General features: G+C 44.0%; 1 protein-coding gene across 1 annotated transcript; it reads right to left on the reverse strand.

Moving 5' to 3' along the window:
- Positions 1-201: 201 nt before the first annotated feature.
- On the reverse strand, positions 202-26,210 carry bin2b (bridging integrator 2b). Its single transcript, XM_063215168.1, has 13 exons — positions 26,119-26,210; positions 25,464-25,643; positions 23,521-23,601; positions 16,822-16,876; positions 13,259-13,353; positions 12,933-13,028; positions 11,862-11,969; positions 10,255-10,340; positions 5,800-5,875; positions 5,540-5,622; positions 3,639-4,473; positions 2,318-2,413; positions 202-1,902 (listed from the first exon to the last, which is right to left on the reverse strand). Exons 1-13 carry the CDS (start codon positions 26,137-26,139, stop codon positions 1,792-1,794), a joined length of 1,923 nt encoding a protein of 640 aa, XP_063071238.1. The 5' UTR covers positions 26,140-26,210; the 3' UTR covers positions 202-1,791.
- Between the last annotated feature and the right edge of the window lie 56 nt (positions 26,211-26,266).

Genomic DNA, 26,266 nt, shown 5'->3' on the forward strand with positions numbered 1-26,266 from the left:
AGGTCCATCGTCTCTGACTGGAAGGGGAAATGTCTCCAGCACTTTACACCTTTCGCCAGGAGGGGGCAACAACTCACCACACCAAATCTTAGACCCACTTCTTCTCTTGCAACCAAATGTTTTCTAACCACTGTTTCATCAATTCTTTATTGATTCGACAACAAAAACAATTATATAGCAGATATTCTAAGTGACAACACATTTATGTAAGATCCAAGTAACTTTATTATAGTAGAGAAAACATCACTTTGTCAAAACACATCCGTTGCTTCATATTTTGTACAAAACAAATCCGTTGCTTTATATTTTGTACGAAACAATTGGTTAAAAAACATACATTCAGAAGATACAAAATACAAAAGGTGTAATAATTAACAATTTTTCACAGTTTTAAAAGAATACCCATTTTAAAAAAAATGAAACAGTCATGGAATTCACCTAATTCTGTTGCTCTCTTCGCCAAGTAGCCCCACGCCTGAAATAATGACAGTGTGCAGTCTTCCATAGGAATGGACATATTGGCAAGATTTCAGCAGACCTAAACTGGCTCATATGCTCATACTATATATTCATTATATCATAACACTGGCAATCACGGCCTATTATTTGACCATGTGTGATTGAAAACCAAGGCACTTGACACATTTCATGAAACAACCTGCAAGGATAGTCTAGTTTCCCGGGTTTCACTCTTTTTTTTCTGCTTCTTTTCTCTCATTCTTTTTGTTGTCGTCGTGAAGCCATGAAAGCTGCTGATGCTGACTAGCAGTCTTTTCTTTTCTTGTGGCCACTTGCAACAGTGACATCACGTCACCAGAGGTCCAGTACTGTGCAGTAATGTGCTGTGCTGGACAGGGTGTGGCTGTAGTCTCTGGTCTACTGAGTCAGAGGATGTGTAATCAGGGTAAACAACCACGGAGGGGCCTGGGCAGCTGACTCCAGTGGAATTAGATGATGGGCGTGTGGTGCTGGCCTGGAGTGAGTTTCTCAAAAGAGAAGTTGTTAGCCTGTTAGCAACTTCGGTAGTTGCCAATGGGAAAATGCATTGAAAACAGCAAAGTAGCTAATGTAGTTAGCAACTTTGGTTTTGAGAAATTCACCCCTGGCCAGAGAGGAGGTACTGTATGAAGAAGGGCAAAGGTGCAATACAGAAATCTGTCCAGAGTTAGCCTACTGTCGGTACAAAGACAAGACAGGGCAGGGTAGGTGGACCTGTAAAGTACTTGTAAAGCGGGATAAAATGGTCGGAGGTCCTTCGGCCAGAGGAGACATTTGGTGGTGTAAAACATGAGGGTGTAAAATGGAGATGTGGCGCAAGACAGATGGGGAGGTAGATGAAAGAGAGGAATACGCCCAGATGAGGCAGAGGGAGCGGTAGGACTAAAGCAGCCAGTTGGACACAGGATGGTGATAACTGGACAGAGGCCTGCTGAGTCTGACCGGAGGAGAAAGTAGGGGTTAAAAATGGAGGTTCCCCGGGGACATGTAGGGGGGTAAAATGAATGAGGGCTACTGGTCAGAGGAGGTAAAAGTGAGCTACAATGGGGGGACGGAGGGTAGGTCGACACACCTGGCCAGGTGGGTGCCTGAGCCCAAGGAGCTCAGTTGGATGGTTACAGTAAGGGAGTTAAAATGGCGGAGAGAAGCTGAGTCACAGGTCAAAATGGCTGGAGGTCACAGTGTATGACACACTGTATGGAGGGGGGGGGGGGTAGTAAAATGGTGCAGGTGTGCACTGTATGAGGGGTGAGGGGGTAGTAAAATGGTGGAGGTGTGCACCGCTGGTGGTCTTCAGTCATCCAGTTTCTGGATCAGGTCCTCCATGACTGTCCCAGATAGCAGAACCAGGTCCTGGTGCTTGATCCAGTCCTCTTCTCGTACGCCCCACACGGAGCCCTCCGGCTGTGTGTGTGAGTCAGAGAGGGGTGGAGGGGGTGAGCATAACGACAGGAAAATATTATGCCGAGCAAAAAGCTGTCGCCAAAAGTACACAACATTCACAATAATGGGGTGCATTTCTGGAAAGCGTAGTTGTTATCAGTTAGCAACTTCGGTAGTTGCCAATGGGAAATTGCATTGCAACCAACAAAGTAGCCAACATAGTTAGCAACTACACTTTCCAGAAATGCACCCCCGAGGAGCAGCCAACACTGTAGTCATTATTAAAATAAGTGTGAGTCATGACATCAGGCAGGCATACTGAGGCCAAAGAAAGACATCTTGTGAAATAATCTCATCTTATTATTTTAATAGCATCAAATCCAGTGATAAGATCCCATAAATAACACGTAAACAAACAAAAAAATAATGAACAAACCTTTTCCTCGTAGTCGTAAAAGACGAGGATGATGTCATCTTTGGTGAACAGCAGCATCAGGCCGTCATCTGACGTCTGGGTCTCCAGGGCCTTGGACTGGACACCAGACAAAAATCACACCATTATTACATTATACTATATTATACTGACGCTTTCATTTATTCAAAGCGACTTACAACTATTATTTTTCAGGGTATTGGTTACAGTCACTGGAGCAATGTGGGGTTAGCTGCCTTGCTCGAGGGCACTTCAGCCATGAATGGAGATGTAGGGAGAGGTCAGGGGGGATTCGAACCGGCAAACCCTAGATTGAGAGACCAACTCTCTAACCACTAGGCTACGGCTGCCCCTACAAGATGTTATGATGACCACATAGGTGCCGGAAAGGGGGATGCAGTGGTGCATTGGCATCCCCACTTTTGTGCTCCCTAAATGAGGTTCTCAACTTCTACTGCAGATGCAAATGAGGTGAGAGCAGCAGCAGTAACATTTTTAAGAAATAAAGAATCAAAAAAACACCCCTTGGATGATCACTGTAACACTTAATGCAGGGGTGGGGAACCTGTGTTTCGAGGGCTGTTTACAGCCCTTGAGGCCATCTTATCCGGCCCCTGACATAATTTTAATGTAATGCAGTTTCACACGAAATATGACCTGTGTTGTAAAGGAATCTTGGAAATTACATTTTCAATATAACTATGTTACATTTTTAGGGGACCTAGTGAAGGTGGGGTCTGTTGGAAAAGTGGCCACCTTCAATATACGGCAGGTCGAAAGTGCAGGGGGAAATACTTCTTGCTGGTTCATAGTATGGCCCTTGGAGGACTTTACTGTATACAATTTGAAGTGGCCTTCGAAAAAAAACGGTTCCCCACCCCTGACTTAATGTAAACCACATGAAGGGGGAAAAAAAACACAAGACTTTGTGTCGACTGTGTGTTTGAATTAAAGCCAATGGATGGGCAAAAACAGTGAATGGGGATTTTTTTTCACTTAGATTCATTTTAGTAGTCATGAAAAAGTGATTTCTCAATTAGACTCCAGATGATTATGGGCAGCAATATGGCCAGTCAAAAAGTAATTAAAACTGCAACTGCATCTGTTGCTGCATAACACTTACTGCATAACACAAATGCTTGCATTACATTTCTAATTCAGCTTCAAGATAGAGAGTGCACACAACATCATCACACAAATACCAGCAAGTTTAGATTGAGGACCTGACAACTGTACTGCACACAAGACTTATACTGTGTCTCAGATGGCACACTTGTACACTTCAGGCACTTCAGCATCTCAGGAGTGAATGGAGGGAGCTTACCCTGTAGAGGAAGCCAGGCGGTTTGGTGTAGTCCGCACCCGTGGCTGAGGGCGGGACTGGGGCCTTCTGCTTCTTTGCTTTACACTCGGTTGCGGTTTCTGATGGGGGTTCTATTGCATCCACATTTGACTGTTCCTCCTCCTCCTTCTCCTCCTTCTCCTCCTCCTCCTCACCTCCTTCAGTGAGTGTGGTAGTCTCAGGTGGAGGTGCAGGTGCGGTTGCTGGTGCCGGTGCTGGTGTGGGTGCCGTGCTGTCTGAGGGACTCAGGGAGAGCCGAGGGGCAGGCAGAGGAGGCCGCTTGGGCTTCTCCAAACCCGGTGACTTGGGCGTCTCCTCCACTGCAGGAGGTGCCACCTGTGTTTCAGACACGTCCATCGAGCGTCGCCTCTCATCCTCTTCCTCCTTCTCCCCCTCCTCCTCCTCCTCCTCCTCCTCGCCTTCTTCCTGTTTACTACTCACGCAGGCCTCTGATTGGACCTCGGTGCCCTGGTGTCCGTTCTCATTGGCCACCACAGCCACCGCCGCCGCTGTTGTGGTTTTGTGGATGTCCCCCTCCGATGACATCATGGACAGGCGGTTCGTGGATGGCGATTCGCTGCCGCTGAGGCTGACGGACTCCATGTCGGAGGTGCTGTCCCCGAGGTGGCCCGAGGTGTCACCGCCAGGGGTGGTGGTGGTGGTATCCGTGGCGATGCCGCCGTCCTCTGAGGTGCTGGCCAGCCTGAGTGGGGTGGAGGGGGCGGAGGTGTTGTGGTGGTTGGAGGGGAAGGAGGTGTTGCAGGGGATGGGGGCGGAGATGTTCAGGGACTTCCTCTTCTTGGATTTGGTGGCGCTACTGAGGACAGGAAGGGAAGGGGATGGAACACATGGCAGGCAGGAGGCAGGCAGTTAAAAGTCAAGTCAGCTTTTATTGTTAGTTTCTTCATATGCACAGGTCATACACGGAACTTGAAATTACATTTTCTCTCTGCACCATGAAAAGACAGACATACAGGACTGACATTTACAGACTGACATCAAAGTGCAAGACAGGACAAGTAACAGTGATGTTCCAATACCAGTAAAGTGATGAAGTACTAAATAATACTGAGCATTTCACATTGGTGAGTGACAGTGATGGACCAGTGATAACCAGTGCAATAAGTGATAGAGCCCTGGTTGTTGTCCTATTTTTTGGTTATTTTTCCTACACACCATTGGCTCTGTTAAATTGTTATTTATTACTCTAAGTTAACACCATCCAAATGCTAGTGAAATTTCAGTGGTTGGTAGACAGACCAACTTACTAGGCCACTTTGACCCACTAGTGAGAGTTTGTGTTTAGATAGAGCAGATTAACATCTACTAGCCATTTTGGCTGGTGATAAACCAAGTTCATTTAGAGCCCTGACAACAACCATAAAGTACTGTTAATTCAAAGGACTTGAACTTAAAATTTGCCTTTTTGTAATTGACAATTAACAGTTTACCGTTTGGAATATGGTGGGGTGGGGTGGGGGGTTGTACGCGGTGGGGTCACGAAAATATCCTTCGGACCAAAATGGGGTCGCAGCAAAAAAAGTTTGGTAACCACTCACTTAACAGAACCAACTGCTGCCATTGTGATTCTATACAAGACAGCAGCCAAACATGACACGTTTATTTCAAAACAACTCTGCTATGAAAACCTTGCGCAAGACAGGTCATCCCCGACCCCAGATAATGTTGCAACATGACTTCCTGAGCTCAGCACATTCAGAGATTCAGGACAGACAAAAGCTGCCCACTCTCATCCTCCTCCTCAAAGTCACTTGACACAAAGTGTTCTTGCAGTGAGTGAGTGTGTGGTTATGCTTGTGTTTACATGTAAACAGGCACCATGATATCTAATGGGTAACTGTGGTTGTGGCGGGCGGGCATACCTGTTAAGTCCTTTCACTATAAAGGTGCTGCCTGAATGCTGAGTATCCAGCTTCTTCATTACATTGTAGAGATCATGATTCAGCTTGAGAGAGAGAGAAATAAAAAAACATACAGAAAGCGAGGATGTTTATACATTGATTTACATGGGCTGGAACGGTGTTGTTTTTTTCTGCACTGTTTTTTGGTGGTTACAGCACTTTGATCAGATAAGAATTTGAATTTCACAGAGCATGCTTGCAGACATAGGGCGCAAACTTACCACACTCATCTCCTTGTAGAACACGTCTCTGAGGTTTGAGAGGTTCTGAAAAACCGTCACATAGCACCCGATTCGACTGCAGAAACAAAGACATGGCCGATTATAAAGATCTTCAATACAAAGTTTTACTTATCTCCTTGTCTTTTTAACAAACACATGCGGACTAATGATGATAATGTGTTTCTATGGTCTTGCCACTTCTACATAGCCAAAGCGTTATATAGTATCTACAAACCAGTTTCAGTCAAAGTCAGAGTGAAATTTGGACTGTAAATATGACCTGAATAACAGACGACAGTTACACATTCAGATGTGTAAATATTTACCCCACATCATCTGTGGTACACATCACTGCAAAGCGTTAACATACAGATCACTTGCACACCAACTTGTGCACAAACTTTGCACTTGTCTGCATCCAAATTCCATTGTGTTCCAAGGTCATGCGCAAACCCTTAACTACGTAATAGGATTTCCAAGAATTGTAATCGGCCTAAGGGAAACGTGGCGAAACGCATGCATGAATGGTGAGTGGTGTTATTATGGTGTATGTGTATGTGTGTGTGTGTGCGTGGTGTTTTTTTCCGTCTGCCTTGTGTTGTTTTGGACATGAGTCTGGCAAATAATCTGAATTGAAAAGTTATCATTTTCCATAGTGATCACTTTCCACAGTGATCACTTTCCATTTTCATTCCTTCAGGTTGTTATTCCGAAGAGTTGAGCTGTGAGTGACTGGAGGACGTCTTTCACAGAAGTCCAGTTTTAAAGTAGAAACTTAATTTGCTCACAACTAAACTCACACTGCACTGTGTGTGTATTGGTTAGTACTATTCAGGCCAGTACACTGTGTATTGCTGAGTAGTACGTACCTGAGATTCTTTAAGTATACTGTATATTCTCTCTACTCTCTCTGGTATGTACTATCCAGCCCAATGCACTGTGTATTGGTGAGTACTATCCACAGTAAACTGTCTATTGGTGAATGTTCTTCAGTTCAATGTTCTTCAGTAGTCTTCTAGTAGAGTAGTGTGTATTGGTGAGTACTGACCACACTGCAGTAGCCTACACTGCATATTGGCGAGTGCTCTACAGAGCAGCAGTGTGTGTATCTGTGAGTGAGTGAGTGGTGTGTATACCTCAGGGGCGCCGACAGGGGGGGAAAAGTGGTACTGATTATAACGGCCCAGACCAACACAACGGCCCGTCCGCGGATGGCAATTAATAGCCTAATAAAATATTAGAACTAATATTCTTGCCTTTTAAAAAAAATGTCTATTTACAATGAAATGGTAATTGGAAATGAACGTAGGCCCATTAAACTCACAACTATCGATTTCCATAACGTTTTCGTCAGTTCTTTAGGACCCTCCCCCCCTTAGCTCTTGCGAAATGGTGCGGTCCAATCTGGCGGCGCGCGAGGCGTTGAATCGCACAGCGTCCGAAATGCTGGCAGCAGGAGTACAGAGCGACTTGAGGTCTTATAGAATGTTAGAATGTTAGTAATATAGGCTACAGTAGGCTACAATCTATGTCTTAACCACATGATGGTGAGCTGGTGGTGACAGAGTAATGTAGTCAGGTTGGCAAGAAAAGACGGCAGAAAGAAGAGAGGGTCAGAAGCAGGCAACTGGTCACTCATTTTTTCTCCAAGAAAGGTATGCTCACTCAATGACATTGCGTTTGCAAACGCAATCAAATGATAGGCCTAACTAACAAACGGAAACCTTGGATAAACTTCCAAGAGAGCACGTTAGCATGGCTCCTATTTAAACAATCCACCTTTATTGTCACCGCGAGCAAACGGCAAAAGTGATAAACTATAGCCTCCAAACATAATAGCCTACTTTCCCGACTACCAGCCTACTGCTGAAGCGATTGCAGGGCTGACAGAATCGCTTGCTTCGTGGGTAGGCCTATTAAGTGCCAAAATATATTTTTAAAAAATATAACTAAATGGTTCGGCCATTATCCTGCATAGCAATGGCACAACACTCATGATGGAGGGGTTGTTGTTTTGTCCATATCAAATTTGTAGATTATATCCGCGTTTCGTGATGAATGTTGCACGTCTATCAACTGCCACTGTCAGCGCGATGTGGACCAACAGCGCAAGGGGGGAACACAGCACTCGTTGACCTGCTTTTGTTTGTGTTCGGTTTTGACCCTCTCATCAGTAAAGTTTTGGTTCTCTCTGGTCACCCAACAGCATCAGTTGAAACTTAAGTGAGGGGAATGAAGGCTGATTTGACAACAACTTGTAGCCTAAGTTTTGGATGCTCTCATCAGCCATTTAATTATCATGTTTGCGCAGGAGAGCCGTGCCTTTGACAAGCGGTGGCTATTTTTTTTTACAATCATTCCTCACAACAATGTAACAACACGGAGTAGGCTAACCTAATGGCTAGGGCAAGAGATTTTCTTCTTCTCATGAAGTTACAAAGAGTTTTACCCTTGGCACGAAATAGGCTAAATGCTTATCGGACGTCTAAATTAGACTAATGTCAGCGTGGTGCTGATGGACAGCGCACCACAACCTGTTAGTCACGTTCAGTTTCAGTCCGACGGAAAACTTGGATGCAGAAAATGAACAGCGATTTGACGAGACAGCTGCAGGTTAGATAGGCTATTGACGTCAGTCACCAAATCATTTTGGATAATCTGCGCACACGGCACAGCCTATCTAATACCAGACTGACGCGGACTACCAATAAGCTCTGTGAGTGTAACCCTATGGAATTGCGTCCTAGGCTACCCAGGCGGCTAACCACACGGGGTAGGCGCAAAGAAAGGAAAATTGTCTCTATGTTGAGTAGCTATCTGCGCTATTTTAATTAAGAATTCATGGAAATGATATTGGGAAATCTGTCTTATTTGAATATGGAAAAACAAAAGCCTCAACTTTTCCGACCATAATGCTTTATGTCTTTCAGAATGATTATTTGCCCCCTCTGAAGATTCTTAACAATTCAAATTAGGCCTATATAAATCTATGTGTTGTATTCATGCCCTTCATGCCCCCCTCCGCTCCCCCAAATAACAATAGTAATAATTTAAAAAGAAAAAAAAGAAGAGGGGGGTGGGGTGGGGGGGGTTGGGGGGTAGGCCCAAAATTAGAATCTTTCATAGGGCCCAAAATTCCTGGCGGCGCCCCTGTGTATACCTCAGTACAGTCAGTGTGTATTGGTGAGTACTCTCTACACTGTGGTACACTGTCTATTGGGGAGTACTCTTCAATAAAGTACAGTGTGCATTTGGGAGTCCAGCACAGTGTGTATTGGGGATTGCAGCCCACCAGTACTACTCACCAAATACACAGTGTACTGGAATGATGGTACTCACCAATATACACAGTGTACTGGGCAGAGCAGTAGACTACTCACCAATACACAGTTCACTGGGCAGAGCAGTAGACTACTCACCAATACACAGTGAATTGGGCTGGGGTGTGTTTCTCAAAAGCATAGTTGCTAGCCAGTTAGCAACTTGGGTAGTTTCCAATGGGAAATTGTGTGGCAAACAACAAAGCAGCTAACATAGTTAGCAACTACGGCTTCGAGAAAATGCACCCCAGAGCAGTAGCCTACTCACCAATAGGGTAGACTGAGTACAGTTGGGTACACTTTTATTTTTGTCCCCTTCCACGCAGAAATTAGACTATTAAAAGGTCCTAAAAAGAAAGTTGTTTTGGACAGAACATATTTTCAGGATGTGGGCAAATATATAATCAAGGAATTATATCTCTAGCATGTTTAATGTTTATGTAATTAATCAAACAAAAAAGGTGCACTTTTGTCCAAACTGTACCCTAGCTGAAAAACGGTGGGGTACAGTTGAGACATAGCAGAGTACAGTTGAGACACCATTCTAATCAATGGGATGTAATAGCCATGGGAGCTAATAGCATGGCCGATAGCAAAATACTGTACTCAACTGTACCCGTTAGCATCTTTACATTGGTTTTACATAGTGAAATTAGCATTACAGGCTAGCGTCTAAACTGTCCCCTTCTGGCCAGATCACACATTGATAAAGATTTTAAAATCATTTTAACTGTTAGGCCTATGACGTCAGGAAATATGTCCGCTTTTAGAGCACATATCATGGCTTGCAATCATGTAACTTATATCAAGAGGATAACTACTGGTCATTAGATATTCAATGTTGAAGGACCCTGGTGAAGTAAATCTGACCTGTCGAAAACAACATTTTCCCAATATCTTTGGATCTGCGTTCTGTGCTGGTTTGAAATTTCCCATGATCTAAGAGGACATCGATGCGCATGTCCACAGCAAAAATTAGATCAGAGTTACGTTGTTACCCAGAGATATTTGGTTTGTCTCAACTGTACCCTGTACTCAACTGTACTCAGTCTACCCTACACAGTGAACTGGACTGAATAATACTCACCATTGCCTCATACAGCCCCGTGTGTGTTGGGGAGTGGTGTGTGTTTACCTCTGATAAAGCTGTGGCAGCTCTTCCCTCAGCTCCTTGTTTATGTCTTCAAAGATGCTCTGGGCCGCGTTGAACTCCTCCTCAGCCTGCGGACACAGGAAGGGGTGCGTCATGCAACACATGTTACACGGGCCAAGGCTCCACTTTATTACATACACAGACACACATACAGTACATGAAGACACATAGGCCCTAGGCAGTGTTGCCAGATGTGTGATGAAATCCCGCCCAAAGGGTTTTCAAAAACCGCCAAAATGCGCCAAATTCCACCCAATTTCAACAAATTGCATTGATTTCTATGGGCATAAATGGCCAATTTTTCCCGTTTTTACCCGCAGACGGCCATCCCAAGCAGCCCAATTGGGCGGGTAACCGCCCAATCTGGCAACACTGCACATAGGCAGCATTGCAAGAACATGGTTAAGCGAGACACCTGGCTAAGTTAACCTGCAGGAAGTAAACCTGCTAATAAGGGTTGTGCAATATATCAAATTTATATTGTGATATCAATATTGCTGTCAAACAATATCAAATTTCATAATATTGAGTTGAAAAAAATGTTTTTTTGTCATACATCTTTACTACCAAAAGTTAGTTCATGCTAAGTGCAATACATTCCCCTCCACTTGAGCAATTGCGGGCACAGAGCAGACTTGCTTCCTAACAATCATGCAGAACACCACTGTGTGGTTCTCTATGGCCCTCCACTCACACTGATGAAGGGAGGTAAGATTGTGAATTGTTTAGCAGAATTATTTGTCTTTAAAAGAAACATTGTCTATCGTGATATCAATCGTGATCATGATCATAAATATTGTCTATCGTGATATCAATATTGACTGAAGTAATCTTGAAAAATGAAAAAAGGTCGCACCATGCATAGGTTTCTTTATAACACAGACGCGTTTCGGCGCTCTGCCTTCCTCAGTGTGCCTGAGTGAGGAAGGCAGAGCGCCGAAACGCGTCGGTGTAATAAAGAAACATATGCATGGTGCGACCTTTTTTCATTTTTACAATATTTTGGTCAGCACCCTTAAAAGGAAGACAAAAACTGTTGGGTGACGCCTGCTCCAACCCTTATGAACTGAAATAATCTTGCACCTCATAATGGAGCAGCCCTACTGCTAATAGATGATCTAATGGCGTCATGCAGTTAAGAAAATAATGACTCCCGGCTACTCCCTTAGATGATTTCCCTCAAGGTTAACTTCACCTGGTGTATTACTGAGCCAGGTTCTTAGAGTATCCACACAGAGGTGCATACACACACGTAGGCACGCACACATGCCTTTCAGCATTAAGTGTTATGCTTCACAGGCTTTACAATAGGCTTGTCTCTAACACACACATGCAAAACACAGACACAAAAAAGACACACATGCATGCACATGCAAACACAAACAAACAGTCATCGACACGCACAGATCCAGACATGCACACACCCACCACACACACACACCTTGCAGCATTAATTGTTACGTTTCACAAGCTTTATGCTGACTTCCAACCTGACTGCCAGCCAAACCTCACACACACGTGGACAAACGCGTGCACGCACGCACGCACGCACGCACCTTGCAGTATTAAAAGCCCTGGTAGGCCCTCACCTTGGTTATCTTGGCCTCATCCCTCTTCTTGGCGCTCTGCAGCACCTCCAGCTGGTGACGGGCGGAATCGTAGTCCACCAGCTTCCTGCCTCTTTTGGCAACGCGCTCCTGCCACACAAAGCACAAACAACCACACACCAAGAACGTCAACACCGGAGACTTAAAGTGATGGTTCGGAGTAGATTCACCCTAATGCCAATTGAACCGTGACATCTATCCAGTAGTCCACCTGAAGTGTTTTCAACCTTGGGTGAACATTAGCTGAGTTACCGAGTTATTTCCGAATTGCTTAGTACAAGCGCTAATGGATTTTCGCAGTATCTCCAAACTTACCGTCCTAAAATCACATGCCATGACACCTAACTTCTACAGTAGTACAAATATGGTCTGTACTCACAAAACGATACATTTGGAAGTTTGTACATAGTCCAGGAGTGTATTTTTATCAATACAAGCAGAATGTTTATGGCCTCAAACAGCACTTAACTGACTCTACAGAGGATTAGCTTGTTTCAGTTTAAACACGTACATACGATTATGAGTCTCATTGTTAGGTTATGGCATTGGACTTGAGTGCACTACAGGCAATGGCAACTGACACACACTGGCTCAGAGCTGGTAGAGTGAAACACTTGCGCAATATTTTCACAAGAAACCACTAAGCGTATCCACTGAGGAATGTGTTGTTCATGCACAGAGTCGCACGTTTGACAACCACCACAACCCAACAACCACAGGGGCCCATCACACCAACAGCAGAGTCAGAGTCGTTACAACTCTGTGTGAAGAAGACAGGAAGTGAGGTGGCAGGAAGGGGGGGGGGAGAAAGAGAGAGAGAGAAACAGACAGACAGAGAGAAAGAGAGATGGATAGAAAGAAAGAGACAGACAGACAGACAGACAGACAGACAGACAGAGAGCACAAGATAGAGCTGTTTGTGACAAGTGTTCCACCTACTCTAACATCAGGGAACTGGCTGGGGTTGTTCTCCATGGTACAAGAGAGAGAGAGACAGAGAGAGAGAGAGATGGAGGTAAAGAGGGATGCATAGGGAGAGGAAGAGAGACCCACTTTGACATCAGGGAACTGGCCGGTGTAATTCTCCATGGTACGCATGATCTGGTCATTCAGTTTCTCTTCATAATCGTTCCACAGGAGATCCTCACTCTAACACACACACACACGCGCGCACGCACACGCACACGCACACGCACACGCACACGCACACGCACACACACACACACACACACACACACACACACACACACACAGAGAGAGAGTTGCAATTGACCATGACCATACCATGTTATTTCCAGCAATGAATAAAATGTTGCAAAACTGCTTCACACACAAAAACAAACACACACACACACACACACACACACACACAGCCTTACTTCCATAATGACAGGTATGTCCTCACGGCCTTCCCAGTCTGACTCGTAGACGCTCCCGAGGGTCTGTGAGAGCCTTTTAGACGTCTCGTGCATAACTGTGGGAATTCACACAACCATCACTCCTCAAAAACAAAAACACTGTATACTGTATGCTACAGTTTCATACATGACATTATTAATTTGGTCAATAAACCTAGAACTGGTAAACCTCGATCCTAAATTCCTGAAGATTACATGCAATGCTTGATTTAACCTGGAACACTGAGAAGAGAGTAAACCTGCCAAGGTCATGGGGTCACTGACGCCATAACATCTACACATTGTGGAATCCTATGTCTATAATATAAATGATAAGACTTAACATGTCTTTCTCCCTTGTTTTTGTGGAGCTAGAAACTGAAATGGCAAATGTGACCCTATCCTGCAATGGTGAAGAATCTTTTAAAAAATTCCTGGATCCACATCGCCAACAAAAATTGAATCACGTGTTCCTTGTCCTTTTGTCCACAAAATTCATCAAAATCCATTCATAACAAATGGAGTAATCGTGCTGACAGACAATTAAACAAGCAAGACAACCCAACCAACAGGACCGAAAACACAACCTCCTTGGAAAAGGTAAAAAAGCAAGAAGGAGGAAAGATACTAGAGATATAGGTGTCAGATCAAACATGTGCTGCAGGGTTACTGAGAAGAGGAGACGAAACGACAGTATAGATAGGAAGTGCTATTATTGGGCATTCCCCTTCATGAACAGGCACCAAGTAGGGGAAGCCAAAACATTCAACACACCTGTGGGGTCTAAATACACTGTGTGCAGAATTATTAGGCAAACATGTTTTTTGACTATATTGTCCATTTTATGCGTATTTTCTGCCACCAACCTTTATGAACATGAAAACCTATTGGATTTAAGCATTCCAGATCATGCATATGTGTATAATAAGATGGGGGTGTGATCAAAGGAGCCCAACACCCAATATCCGGTGTGCATAATTATTAGGCAACTTTGCTTTCTCCTGGGAAAATGGGCCACAAAATAGATCTAACAAACTCTGAAAAGTCTATAAACAATTTTGAAGTCTTCCAGAGGGATGTGGCTCTCTTGAAATTGGCAAGACGTTGGTAACGTTAGCACAGAAGTATCAAATGCACCGTTGCAAAGTCATCAGTCTCACATGAAATGTCACTGCCAAAAGTTTGAAGAATTTAAGGTGAAACTACAAGAAAATTATTACCCTGCAGTGCTATCATATTCCAGAATGCAAACTTACATCAGGTGTCCAGAAGAACAGGTTGTTGAGCACTCAGAGACATAGCAAAGGTAAGAAGGGATGACACCAGACAACCATTTAACAAGTTAATTAAGTCAAGACTGGGTCAAGAAATACCCTAGGACAGAGTTTTTAAAGGTATTATGGACTGGTGAAATTGACTATTGAGAGACAGGGTGGATGAGCCCATAGCTGGATCTGTGAGGGAAAAGTTTGCAACTTTCAAGAAGACAATGGTATTTATGCAGTATTCTGCTGGCATTTGAGTAGAACTCAGGAACTCATCTGAGTGTGCACATTACCGATCTAGCCATGGGCTCATCGATCTGGTCCATTAACAGTCACTTTCACAAGTTCATAAAACCATTGACAAAATTGTCTAAAGACCTTTCTTGACCCAGTCTTGACTGCATTTCTTGTTGAGTGGTCTTCAGATTTCAACCTGTTTTACCTTGGTCATGTCTCTGAGTGCTGAATACAATGTTCTTGTGGACACACGATGTAGGTTTCAGTTCTGGGATATAACAGCACTGCAGGGTAATCATTTTCTGATAGTTTGACCTTCAATTCTTCTCAATCCGGCAGTTACTTTGTGAGCACAATGCATGTGACACTGATGACTTTGTGACGGTGCATTAGACGGATATGACCAATATCTGGGCAATTTCAAGACAGCCACATCCCTCTGGAAGACTTCAAAATTGTTTATAGACTTTTCAGAGTTTGTTAGATCTCCTTTGTGGCCTATTTTCCCAGAGGAAAACAAAGTTGCCTAATAATTATGCACACTAATTTTGCCCTGATATAGGGTATTGGGCCCCTCCGATCACACTGTCTCTTATTATACCAATATGCATGACCTGGAATGCTTAAATCCAGTAGGTGTTCATGTCCATAGAGGTTGGTGGCGGAAAATATGCATATAATGGACAATATGGTCAAAAAACATGTTTGCCTAATAATTCTGCACACAGTGTATGCACTGAAACAGAAAGTTGGCAGGAAACGCTTATACATAAAACCACGGACGCTGATTCTTCACGTTAGTCCTATATAAATAGTTAAAAACACGATACTGGAAATTCTCCCAACTCCATGCACAAAAACCCCTTAGCTTGCTGTGGCTGGGGAGATTTTGAAGATTGCCTTTCATGCCTACACAGCAGTCTCCCATTTCTCAGTACAGGGTGTTGTAAGTCTGTGCCTGGAAATCAAACCCAGAAGGAACCAAAGAGCTTTTTTTTGCTGCACTGCATGCTAGCGCTTGATTGGTCAGCGACAGCCTACACCACCTCCGACCCCCAACGGGTAAACAATGGTGGTTTCCTATGTGGCCGTAGGAGTGCTGTGATGGTGAATACCAGTAGAGTAGTACTGAGCATGCACTGTGTATAAGTCCAAGTCTTTATGTTCTACTCGTCCTGTGTGACTGTAAGAAGAGTTTGACGCATTGCTTAGCTGTGCATTACATGGGTGGGCCCCGATGACTTTGGTCAGGGCAGACGGTGCTGTAAAACTCAGCCACACACGCACACACACACACACACACACACACACACAGATGACATTCACTTCTTCCTTTGATTTCTGACAAAATGAGATGAGAAACTAAAATTAGCCTCTGTCCGCGTGGCAGCCATTGATGTGCCATTTCTGACTCTAGTCTGGTCTTTGCAAGTCAGCACTGTAGTCACTAGAGGATTTAACACCAATATGTGACTCATATCCTTTTAAAAATGTATTTTTATGTACTTTTTATGAAACGAATGGGGAGAGGGATGTGGGAAAGGATCGGCATAGAACCGGGGCCAGCATCGAACCCGGGTTGAAGGCGTAGCAGCCCAGTTAGAGCCACGGTAGGGCCATCTGACTCATATCTTAAGCACTACGGGGAAACCTGCTGCTCTGAGACATCCAACACTGAACCTGTTGAACGCACAGGTCTCCAGACCAAAAACACAGCAGCAGAGAATTGGGATGAAATGCCACGTTCCAAAAGTAGCTGCACGTTGAGCATTCAAGTAGACACAATTGGGTCAAAAGTGGTGACCACAAATAAAGCTGAAGGCTTCTGCATGTTCTGCAGTGCATGCAAGGTCTCCTAATTTGATTATGACAACTAAATCAGCGTTCATTTGCAAAAATATACACAGCAACCACACTCAACCACACGCACTCGTGGACACAGGCATGCACGCACTCAGACGCAGGCAGGCAGGCAGGCACGCACGCACACACACGGGCGCAGGCTGACCACTGAGCTGTAGAGATTGGGAAATCAGTGCATACCTTTGACCGCGTTGAAGTAGGCCTTGACGTCCTTGAAAAGCTTAGCTGCATCGGCCTACAGTAGCAACACAGCGGGAAGACAACGCTTAGTACAACACATTATTATACAAGTCAAGTCAAGTCAAGTTTTATTGTCAATTTCTTTACATGCACTGGTCATACAAAGAATTTGAAATTGCGTTTCTTGCTTTCCCATGCAGACATAGACTAATCTAGGTAAGGACATAGACAGTATAGACATAGACAGTACTCATACATGGACATAAGACAGTATGGACATAGACATTGCTCATACAGACATTTAAAGTGCAAGACTGGACAACAGAAGACTTGTAGAGAACATACATTAATTACATACACAATTCCCTATGAAAAGCTGCCACTGTGAACTTACAATAATCCAAGCCATATGTGACAGACTGTAGTAAAATATTATTTGGAGATTGGTGTGGCACATTGTGCCCAACACATCGTACCACAAATGACATGCACACACATTGGGACCCAGGTGTGAATCTGATCTGGGTCATTACATCACCCATCCCTATCCCAGCCCCAGCTATGGTCAGCTCTACCTGACCATTTCTACCTATTCGTGTCCCACTAAAGGTAAAAGCCCATTAAAAAAAACAATTTATAGTTCTCCTTTACTCTGAAGTTGTTAAAAAGCTGATATCACTCACTGACACCACTTTTGTTAAAAACGATGGTAAGATGGTGCGTTGCCACACTTCTCCAATGCATTTATCTACCCTGAACAGCTGGAAGCAGGACGTTGTGTTTATTTTACATTTTGTTTACGACATTATTGGTCTTCATATTTACCGCAGTGCAGTTGTTGTTTTTTTAATGCGGAAAATGCAGCCTCAGTTATTGACTTACATTGGCATCCTACATTTAGAACTAAAATGGACTTTCCTATGAGAAGATCACTGCATGCAACAGCAACAGAGGTGAACCCTCTGTCAACACATCGTCTATGATAATGACCTACTGCAAATGACTGTTACCAGCAGCAGCCATATCAGATTGGTAAACAGGCCTACAGCATCATGAGTCTTTGTCACAATGTTTGACTGGGCCGCTATTCGCCCAGTAAACACACAGACACACACAGACACAGACACAGACACAGACACAGACACAGACACACCAGCTGCACAGTGACTCATGACCCTTGTGAGTCATCGAGCGAGCTTGACCAGGAGATTTGTCTTCTATTACTTTCACTTGGGTATTTTGGTATTCAGAAGAACAAGTTTTCAGAAGAACAAGTTTTTTAGCCATCGTTGTTTGGCTCTAAGGGTTATGTTGTGTGTGTGTACTAGGGGTGGAAAGGTTCACAAAATTCACGGTTCGGTTCATATCACGGTGTCAAGGTCACGGTTTTCGGTTCTCTACGGTTCTTTTTTTTTAGTTCATGATAAATGGTGCACTGGCTAATAGAATCGGACTTATCACTAAATATCCTGCATATGGTCTGTATAGGCTTATAATGTGAAAATGGTGTGATTTTAATTGTGTCATCCTCTGATTTGGTCTTATACGCTAATGTTTTAATCAGAGAGACTGGATAAGATACTCCTAGAATCTGTTCTAGATCTGTCTAGAATATGTTTTACATATTTTTCTGGGCAGTACATGAATTGCTGTTTGCGATGGATTGCACGGTTCGGTTCGGCATGTGTGTGAATTGTACGGTTTTGGTTTTCGGTGCGGTTTGTGCCATCCCTAGTGTGTACTGTATGTAGTATGTGTATGTAGATCTTGAATCTCGAATCCATCCTTGATGATGCACTGTACTACACACCCAATGAGGACTTCAAGGATAATCATATTTGAGTCGAGTTGAATTGAACTAAAAAGAGATGCGTCTGGCTGGGTGCTCTTTGGTTCAAGGTACTTTTTTGTCCAAAGTGAGTTGAAAAGAAAAAAAAATCTTCACCAAGGCACTCCAAGAAGTAAAATTATTAAATTATCTTTATTATAACGACATGTCCACAATCGCCGCTACTCATGTAGTCCTTGGTGGGCATGTCATTATAATAAAGACATTTTATACTTCCTGTCGTGCCTTGGTGAAGAAAGGGTTTCTTCTTTTCAACTAACTTTTGAGTGCAGTTGAGGTTGAAAATGGCTGTCGACACTGTAGCACTCATGAAGTGCAGACAGTGTTACAGCCATCTTCATTGGGTGCAGTCAGTGGACTGAATAAATATGTCAAGCAGAGGAGAATAATCGCAAGTTTGTTGGCTAGAGCAAATGCAAGTACAAGTGAGCAAACTAAAATGTCAAAGGGTGGAGTAACTTCCTGTGATAAAGCGGAGATACATGTGCTTGTCCTGTGTGCAAACAATGTTTCACTTCAGGTGCATGTAAACAAACACAGCCATCAATGTAGGCAAAGGACATTGAACATTCTGAATTATCAAATAAAACTTTACACAAAAAATATCCAAATAGCAGTGTTTCCCACAGAAATTTCGGAAACTATGGGGGCAGCCGGGATTTTTTTTCCGGGGGGAGGGTGTCTTTTCACGTGGGCCTTTGGGGGGGGGGGGGGGGGGGGGGGGGGGGGTGTGTGGAAATTCACGCAGCGTAAATGCAAAACGGCAAAACAATGAGTACAGTATGACATTGGCGCATGGAGAAACTATAGGCCTACATTTCAGCCATTTATATTTTGAGAAATAAGGCTACATAAGATTTTACCCATGACATGTATAATAGTATAGTACATAAAAAAATAAAAATGCAGTACAGTGAATCATTTGTGTTTACAACACAGTTTCATTCGTCCCTCATGCAGGGGTCTATGTAATGAAAAAAATAATAAAACAAAATAGGAGCAAAGGTAAGAATTTAAGAGCACTGTGAAATTGTTAACGCATAGACAAAAAGGGTCTAAGAGGGTAGGCTATGCCTTTTCCCCACACACACACATAGGCGTACACATTCAAGCGACTTTGAGAATCATGAAATTATCATTATTATTACACGAGGGGTGCTGGCAGGGCTGGACTGGGATCTGAAAAGGGCCCGGGCAATTTTTGACTCCTGAGGGCCCAGTGCCTCTATCGGTATATCGGTATCGGTATATGATGATATTGTCTCGGCGTATATATACAGAACATATAATGTATGTATAATGTATAGGCCTTTATATGGTGGTCATGTTTTTGTTACACAGAAGATATTCTTGCCCACTGGACCTGGGCTGAAAGGAAGAAAAAAAGCTGCTGTGCACCATGTTCCCTTCATACTGCTTCTGAAGTTCTGAGTAGCCTATGTTTGAGGGTAGGAGATAGAGAGAGGAGGACAACTAACTTTATTTTCCTGATTATGAGCCCTGACCAGTGAATCTCAATATAAAAAAGTATCCATACCATTTTTCTAAAGCAAAAACTGAAAATGGGTCCCACAGACCCAAACACATTAAGAGTGGAGTGTCACAATGGGAGTTTCCCAGGTGGGCTTTCAAAGCAATATACGGTATAAGCAATATAATACACCAAATCTAATAATGATAATAAAATCTCGTAAAAATAATAATTGCCTTGGTTGAATGTCAAATTGCTCCAGTTCATACAGTCAGTGAGCCTGCTTACTAAATGGCATGTTAACAACACGCCCCCCTTTACCAACGCGCCCCAAAACCAAAAGTTGTTATCTAGGCATGAACTGTAATGCCGCTTGAGACTCATCAAAAGAGGCTCGGATTGTCAACGTCTGACAAGTGGGGTTTTTTTCGGAAACTCGCCATTTTTCACCACAGCAAACCAAGTCGTATCGCTTAGACTTCCAACATAGCTTACACACTGCAATGCCAACAACAACACAAATAGCTAAAGTGTTCACAACAGGTCATGTGAGCGCGTGTAGCGATTCCCTAACAATGGGAACGGCTGGTCGGCGTCTTACTTATCCATCTAAGAGGTAGATAATACTCAGATGTCTTGATCATGACGTGACATGACATATAGGGGAAAAATACAAAAATGCATTTTGTATAAAATCGTAGTTGCACAAAACTGCGACAAGCAGAAGAGTTAAAAAAAAAAAAAAGATATTGTAGGGTTTGGGAAAGGGCGGGGATGTGCCATTGCGACGTAATTAACATGCTATTACAAGACACAGTACACATGTCGTCCGTGTGACAGCCGACACATTAAAAGAAATGGCTACAAGAAGTTCATGAAAATAAATCTACATATTTGTTACTGATTTGAGCGAGTGAAGAGGGACGACAACTGAAGTTTCATGCGGAAAAACGCCGAAGCCAGCTTGATCTAGAGTAGAGGAGGACAGGGCACGACGCATAACTAGGCCTACACAGCACACATCACGGCCTTGTGACAAGACAAATTAAAGATTTCTATGCTGGCATTACACCATTACAAGAGAAGGGCAGGGAAAGGCATCAAAATGAGTACATGTTTGCGAGTGATTTGATGAAGTCAGGATGACAACTTGGTCCCAGGCAAGAGAAACGAAACAAGCAGCGCATAGTTATCACCAGACGGTAGGCCTATGGGTAATAGAGGTAACCAAACTTGGCTACACTGCATTAGCTAGAGGGTGTGCTGGGGTGAAGACTAACCTCAATATCCCTGAGTCACGTCTCGTCTCCCGTCTCCTCATCTTTTCTTCCCCTGCTCGAACCCTCTCCTACACCTACACCACCTCCTCCTCCTCTTCATTATCCAGCACCACCTGTCCGCTCGCGGCCCCAGTGTCCCAACCTATCGAGCCGTCCAGCAGTGGTTCCTCAATCCCCACCTCCGACGGGCCGAACCACAATAGCTCGACCTTATGTTTTTAGTTTTAAACAACTTGTCAGTGATTTTAGCACATTTGCCGCGTCCAATTTAGGGTATGCGTTATCTTTTGCGCTTGTCATGTAGCCACTCGTCTTTCTCAATTTTGCGTCCTATCGTCCACCAGAGTTTTAAGCCAGGTGGTCGTCAACTACTATTGAGGTGATGATTAGTTTTGTCAAGTGGAGGTCTATAGGGGCGGGCCTTAGAGAACCGAAGTGTTTCATTGGACTAGCCCAATGTGCATAAGAAGAAGCATCCAATGGGCGAAGGAAATCGTAATTCATTAACAAAAACGGAAATCGTAAAAAAAAAAAAAAAATTTTTTTTTTTTTTTTTTTTTTTACATTTTCGGAAACTATGGCGGCCAAATTTAAACTATGGCGGGCCGCCATAGTTTCCTCAATGTATGGGAAACACTGAAATAGAGAAAACTAATAAATAAATAATACATTGTAAACTGATGGAAAATGTGTTGCACCTCCCAATAAGCAAACTGTTGCACCCTTTCGTTAGATAGACAACATGGATATCACAAGAAGATAACTTTGCAATAATAACCACATTGAAGGCCAAGACTGAATAAAAAACAGCTTGTCTTCTGGACAGCCAGTTAAGGAGCCTAGTGCTAGCAGGGCAGGATTATCCTTAAGGGCCAATGGCACAGTGCCCAGGGGCACCAACCATTTTTGACCAGTGAGGGGGTACCACAGGACACAAACTTAGCAAAAAATGTTTGTAAAGGGGGCACCAGTACGTTTTAGTGCCCGGGGCCACCACATTGTCTTAATACGGTCCTGAGTGCTAGCTAGAGTCTTTCTGATGATAACGGCCAGGCCATTATCCTAATTTAAGAGGTATTCCGCCCTGCTGCTAGTCCCTCTGTTTACCAAACACAGGAGCTCCCTAGGTGCCCAGGGATTGGTTGCCATACAGTTACAGTCTTCCTCCTGACAACACCCCCTCCACCACCCCCACCCCCTTGGTCCCAGGCTAAGCACATTTGGTGAGGAGTGTGGGAGTGTGGTGTGCTCCTAAGCCTGGCACTTGCTGCACCATGGCAGCCTGATTTCCTTGATGCAGTTTTCCTTCTCCTTTTTTGGCTTAGACCCTCCTGTGTTTCAGTTTTGTTTTGCGTTGTGCTGTCCTCCTCTGTGGTGTGTGCAGTTCTCAATGAATGCTATGCAGGCCGCTGACAGCTTGGGCCAGGCCTGGGACGAATGAAGCCATCTGAAACAACCCCCCAGATCCACAACATTCAATGTAATGGGGACCCAATTTTGAGCCCCCTCTCTCCCTGAGCCCGGGACAACTGACCGCTTTGTCCCCCGTTGTTGGCTTCCCTGTTCTGATGTATCCAGGGCCCACGACTGGGGACAATCATGAAAGCTGTGAGCGGGACTCCACTCTGTGGGGCCTCCCTGTCAACTGAATAAAATGAGGTTTGTTTGGGTGCACTAACTGGATCTTGTCTGTGCTGCTTAATGGCTGTCCGTGTTTGTGATGGACCGAAAACGATCAAATGGATGACCTGCACATGCGCGCATGATCCATTTCTAGTCAGAATGCATTGCGATTTGTCAGTGTGCACAGCATGTGCTCTGCTTCAATTTGATTGGATTTCCTCGTCTGTTTTAGTAGGACTTCCAGACCATTCAGGAAAACAAATATGACTTGCATGATCATGCCCTGTTTTGGATCATGGCCTAATGGTTAGGGAGGTGGTCTTTGGATCAGAAGGTTGAAGGTTCAAATCCTACCCTCACCAGTTGGACTAATGCGTGTCCCTACACCATCATCCATGGATGAATTAGCCCTGAGCAACTCCAAACGGCTACAGTGACGGGAACATACCGTAGGCGTAGAGGCATTGCCTTCATACCTGCTGTTTGTTGAGGTTGAGAGAACACTCTTCAAACTGTACGTCTCTGGTCTCGATGCTCTTGCCCAGCTTCTGCCACACCTGTCATGGTCACACAACAAGAATCACAAGATTTAAAATCACATTCAACATCAACTTATCCACATCTTTTTAATAATGTTTTTTTGGGGCTTTTATGCCTTTAATGTAGAAAGGACAGTGAAGAGATGACAGGAGGGAAGCAGGAGAGGGAGACAGATGGGGTAGGGTCAGGAAATGACCCAGGCTGGACTCGAACCCGGGTTGCCCACGTATAGTAGGGTGTCTTAGCGCACTGCACTACAGCGCCCTGACATTTCACCTCTAACAGAAGACGGGTAACTTGGGGGAAACAGGAACTCCTCCTCCACATTGTACTTTCCACAAGCAAGATTCATTATGTCAAACAATGTATTATGCATATTATGCATCAACTGAGTATAACTTGTGTAGTTTAACAGTCACATGCAGAATGTGCCTAGCCTGGTCCTGACCATCCCATAATACTACCATTTCATTTTGTATTTATGGTCTGGCATTTGTTTGCTCTGAAGCAATTGTTGGAAGCAGGAAGCTTGCATTCAGTTATGGTTTAAAATTATTGGACACCTCTCACCCAATCGCTGGCAGTGACTCAACAATAACATAGCACAGACCAATGGCTCTGGCGCAGATGTGTACGTCATTGTCACGAGCGTCCTCCCCCTTTCGCCCCCACGTGGGGGGCGTATTCGATTATTGGCTGTTTTCTGGGGGGGCGTTGCGATCAAAATTCTACTGCTCCAGGCACTCCACAGAGAAGCACGGCCAGACTACAGTAGTGGAGCCAATCCTTTGGCGGAAGTACGTAGGATGGCTCGCGAGGCTAGAATGTGCCCACATTAACTACCTATGTCCTTTACAATAACTACATATCGGTTCAGGTATATAGGTCTGTGAGCCACCATAATGTTGTTGTCCACTTATACAACATGGGTCGCCGCCATGTCATTTGATTCAATTTTGGCAGGCAGGTCAGGCAGTGTATGGGGAACTGTTTCACTTTCACGTGCTGGCCTGGCTGGCCCCCCAAACCGGGTCAAACTCAGCAAGCCACCGAGCAAGTTAGTAACAGTAGCTAAGCAGGACTGCAGGAGGGGAAGTCAAGAGAGAGGCAGGAAGTGGCAAAGCTTTGTGTCCACACACAGCTGCAATGAATACTCTGCAGCAGCCTGCACAACACAGCACAGCACAGCAGTCACCAGTATATATATGGTGGATATATGTGCCATGTTATGTGTGATGTCTTTGTGTCTTCTTCTGTATTTATGTAAGCCTACATGCTACTTGACACCTTAATTTCCCTCGGGATCAATAAATTAGGATACTACTCTACTCTCTACTCTAGGCAACTTGCCCACCAAACTGCTAAAAAATCATCTTCAGGCAACTTTGTCCAATTCCTGATGTAAACAAAAATGTAAGTTAAATTGGCATGTGTTTTTTTTTTCTTGTGATTTCTTTAAGACCTCTCTGCATTGACATTCCTATTTCAGAAGTGAACCATGTCAAGAATTACTTCCTTCTCACAACAAACACACCACACTTTGAGGTGACAGAATAATCCAGAATAGCCTAATCGATGTCAAAATGACACCACGAAAAGAAAGCAAGTCACTGTACAAGAGAAGACAATTCAGACGTTGCTTTTATAACGCAGCTCATTTAACATGTGTGCTTTCCCCACCCATCTCGAGCATGCCCTGTCTGCCACCACTTCTCCAACTTGAGTCGAGACGGTCTGCTTGTGTTAACGGTTTATATAAAACATGAAAGCAAGACCAAATCCTCCTATCTGGAAGACTGCCTCACGAAGAAATGGCTTTTGTTTTCGGTCAGTCAGACGTCTCATTCTAAACCCATCACATGTCACTTTTCACACTTACCTTCTCTTGCGCTCTGCTGAAAGATTTCTGAACGCGTTTGGCAAATATTCCAGCTCCAGCTCCTAAATTGCCCCCGAGATTGCCAGCAGTTTTATTATCTGCCATTTTGTCTCCTCTTTTCTCACTTTGTCTCTTGCTGAGTTTCCTGCAGCTGATAGTTCTCCGCGATCTTAGGGCTTCCTTGAAAGTTAAAAAAAAATGCAGAGGGCGGGGAGGAATTGGAGAAGGTTGTCACTGACTCATACCGCGGTCCATATGCACCATTGTAACTAGTACAAATCTGACTGTCAGTGGCTAGAACTATTCAGCTTTTTCTGTGTGGGCACTGTAACACTACACCCCAACCTGGCTTGCTTCACTCCCATGCCTGTCAAAGTCATATTGCTTGTCTCAGCGTGCACAAAACGTAGCATACGTTAGTGAGGGATGGGTTGAGACAAGCAAATGAGGAGAAGTGCATTGTTTCAAAGTTGCCTTTGGCTAATAGAGTAAAAAAAAGGCAAGACCGTACATGAACTTCTCTCTCATTTGCCAATATTAGCCTTCAGATTAGGACATATGGGCACGGAGCCAGTAGAGCACTTGTCTGATAATTTTGTTTGGCTAGAAAAAAAAAAAAAAACATTTTAAATTGTGCACGTTATATTTAACTTACCAAGTTAAACTTTGAGTTCATTTTGAGAGTTTTCTAGCCAGCCTAGCTGACTCCCAACTGAAGGCAAGAGTCACAAACACACTATCCGAGTTAATTGAATATCTGAGAAATGCGCATTGCGCACCTTGCACGCACAGCTGACACCTGT

Source organism: Engraulis encrasicolus, chromosome 14, assembly GCF_034702125.1.
Source record: "Engraulis encrasicolus isolate BLACKSEA-1 chromosome 14, IST_EnEncr_1.0, whole genome shotgun sequence".
NCBI classification, from domain to species: domain Eukaryota; kingdom Metazoa; phylum Chordata; class Actinopteri; order Clupeiformes; family Engraulidae; genus Engraulis; species Engraulis encrasicolus.

What these genes read in the sequence shown, in the direction of transcription:
- bin2b (XM_063215168.1), bottom strand. Translation starts at nt 26,139, where the DNA reads ATGAACTCAAAGTTTAACTTG. An exon ending in TCAACCTCAACAAACAGCAG is followed by an intron (nt 16,877 to 23,520) that starts GTATGAAGGCAA and finishes TTGCTACTGTAG; the next exon opens with GCCGATGCAGCTAAGCTTTT. An exon ending in ATGAGGCCAAGATAACCAAG is followed by an intron (nt 10,341 to 11,861) that starts GTGAGGGCCTAC and finishes CTGTGTCCGCAG; the next exon opens with GCTGAGGAGGAGTTCAACGC.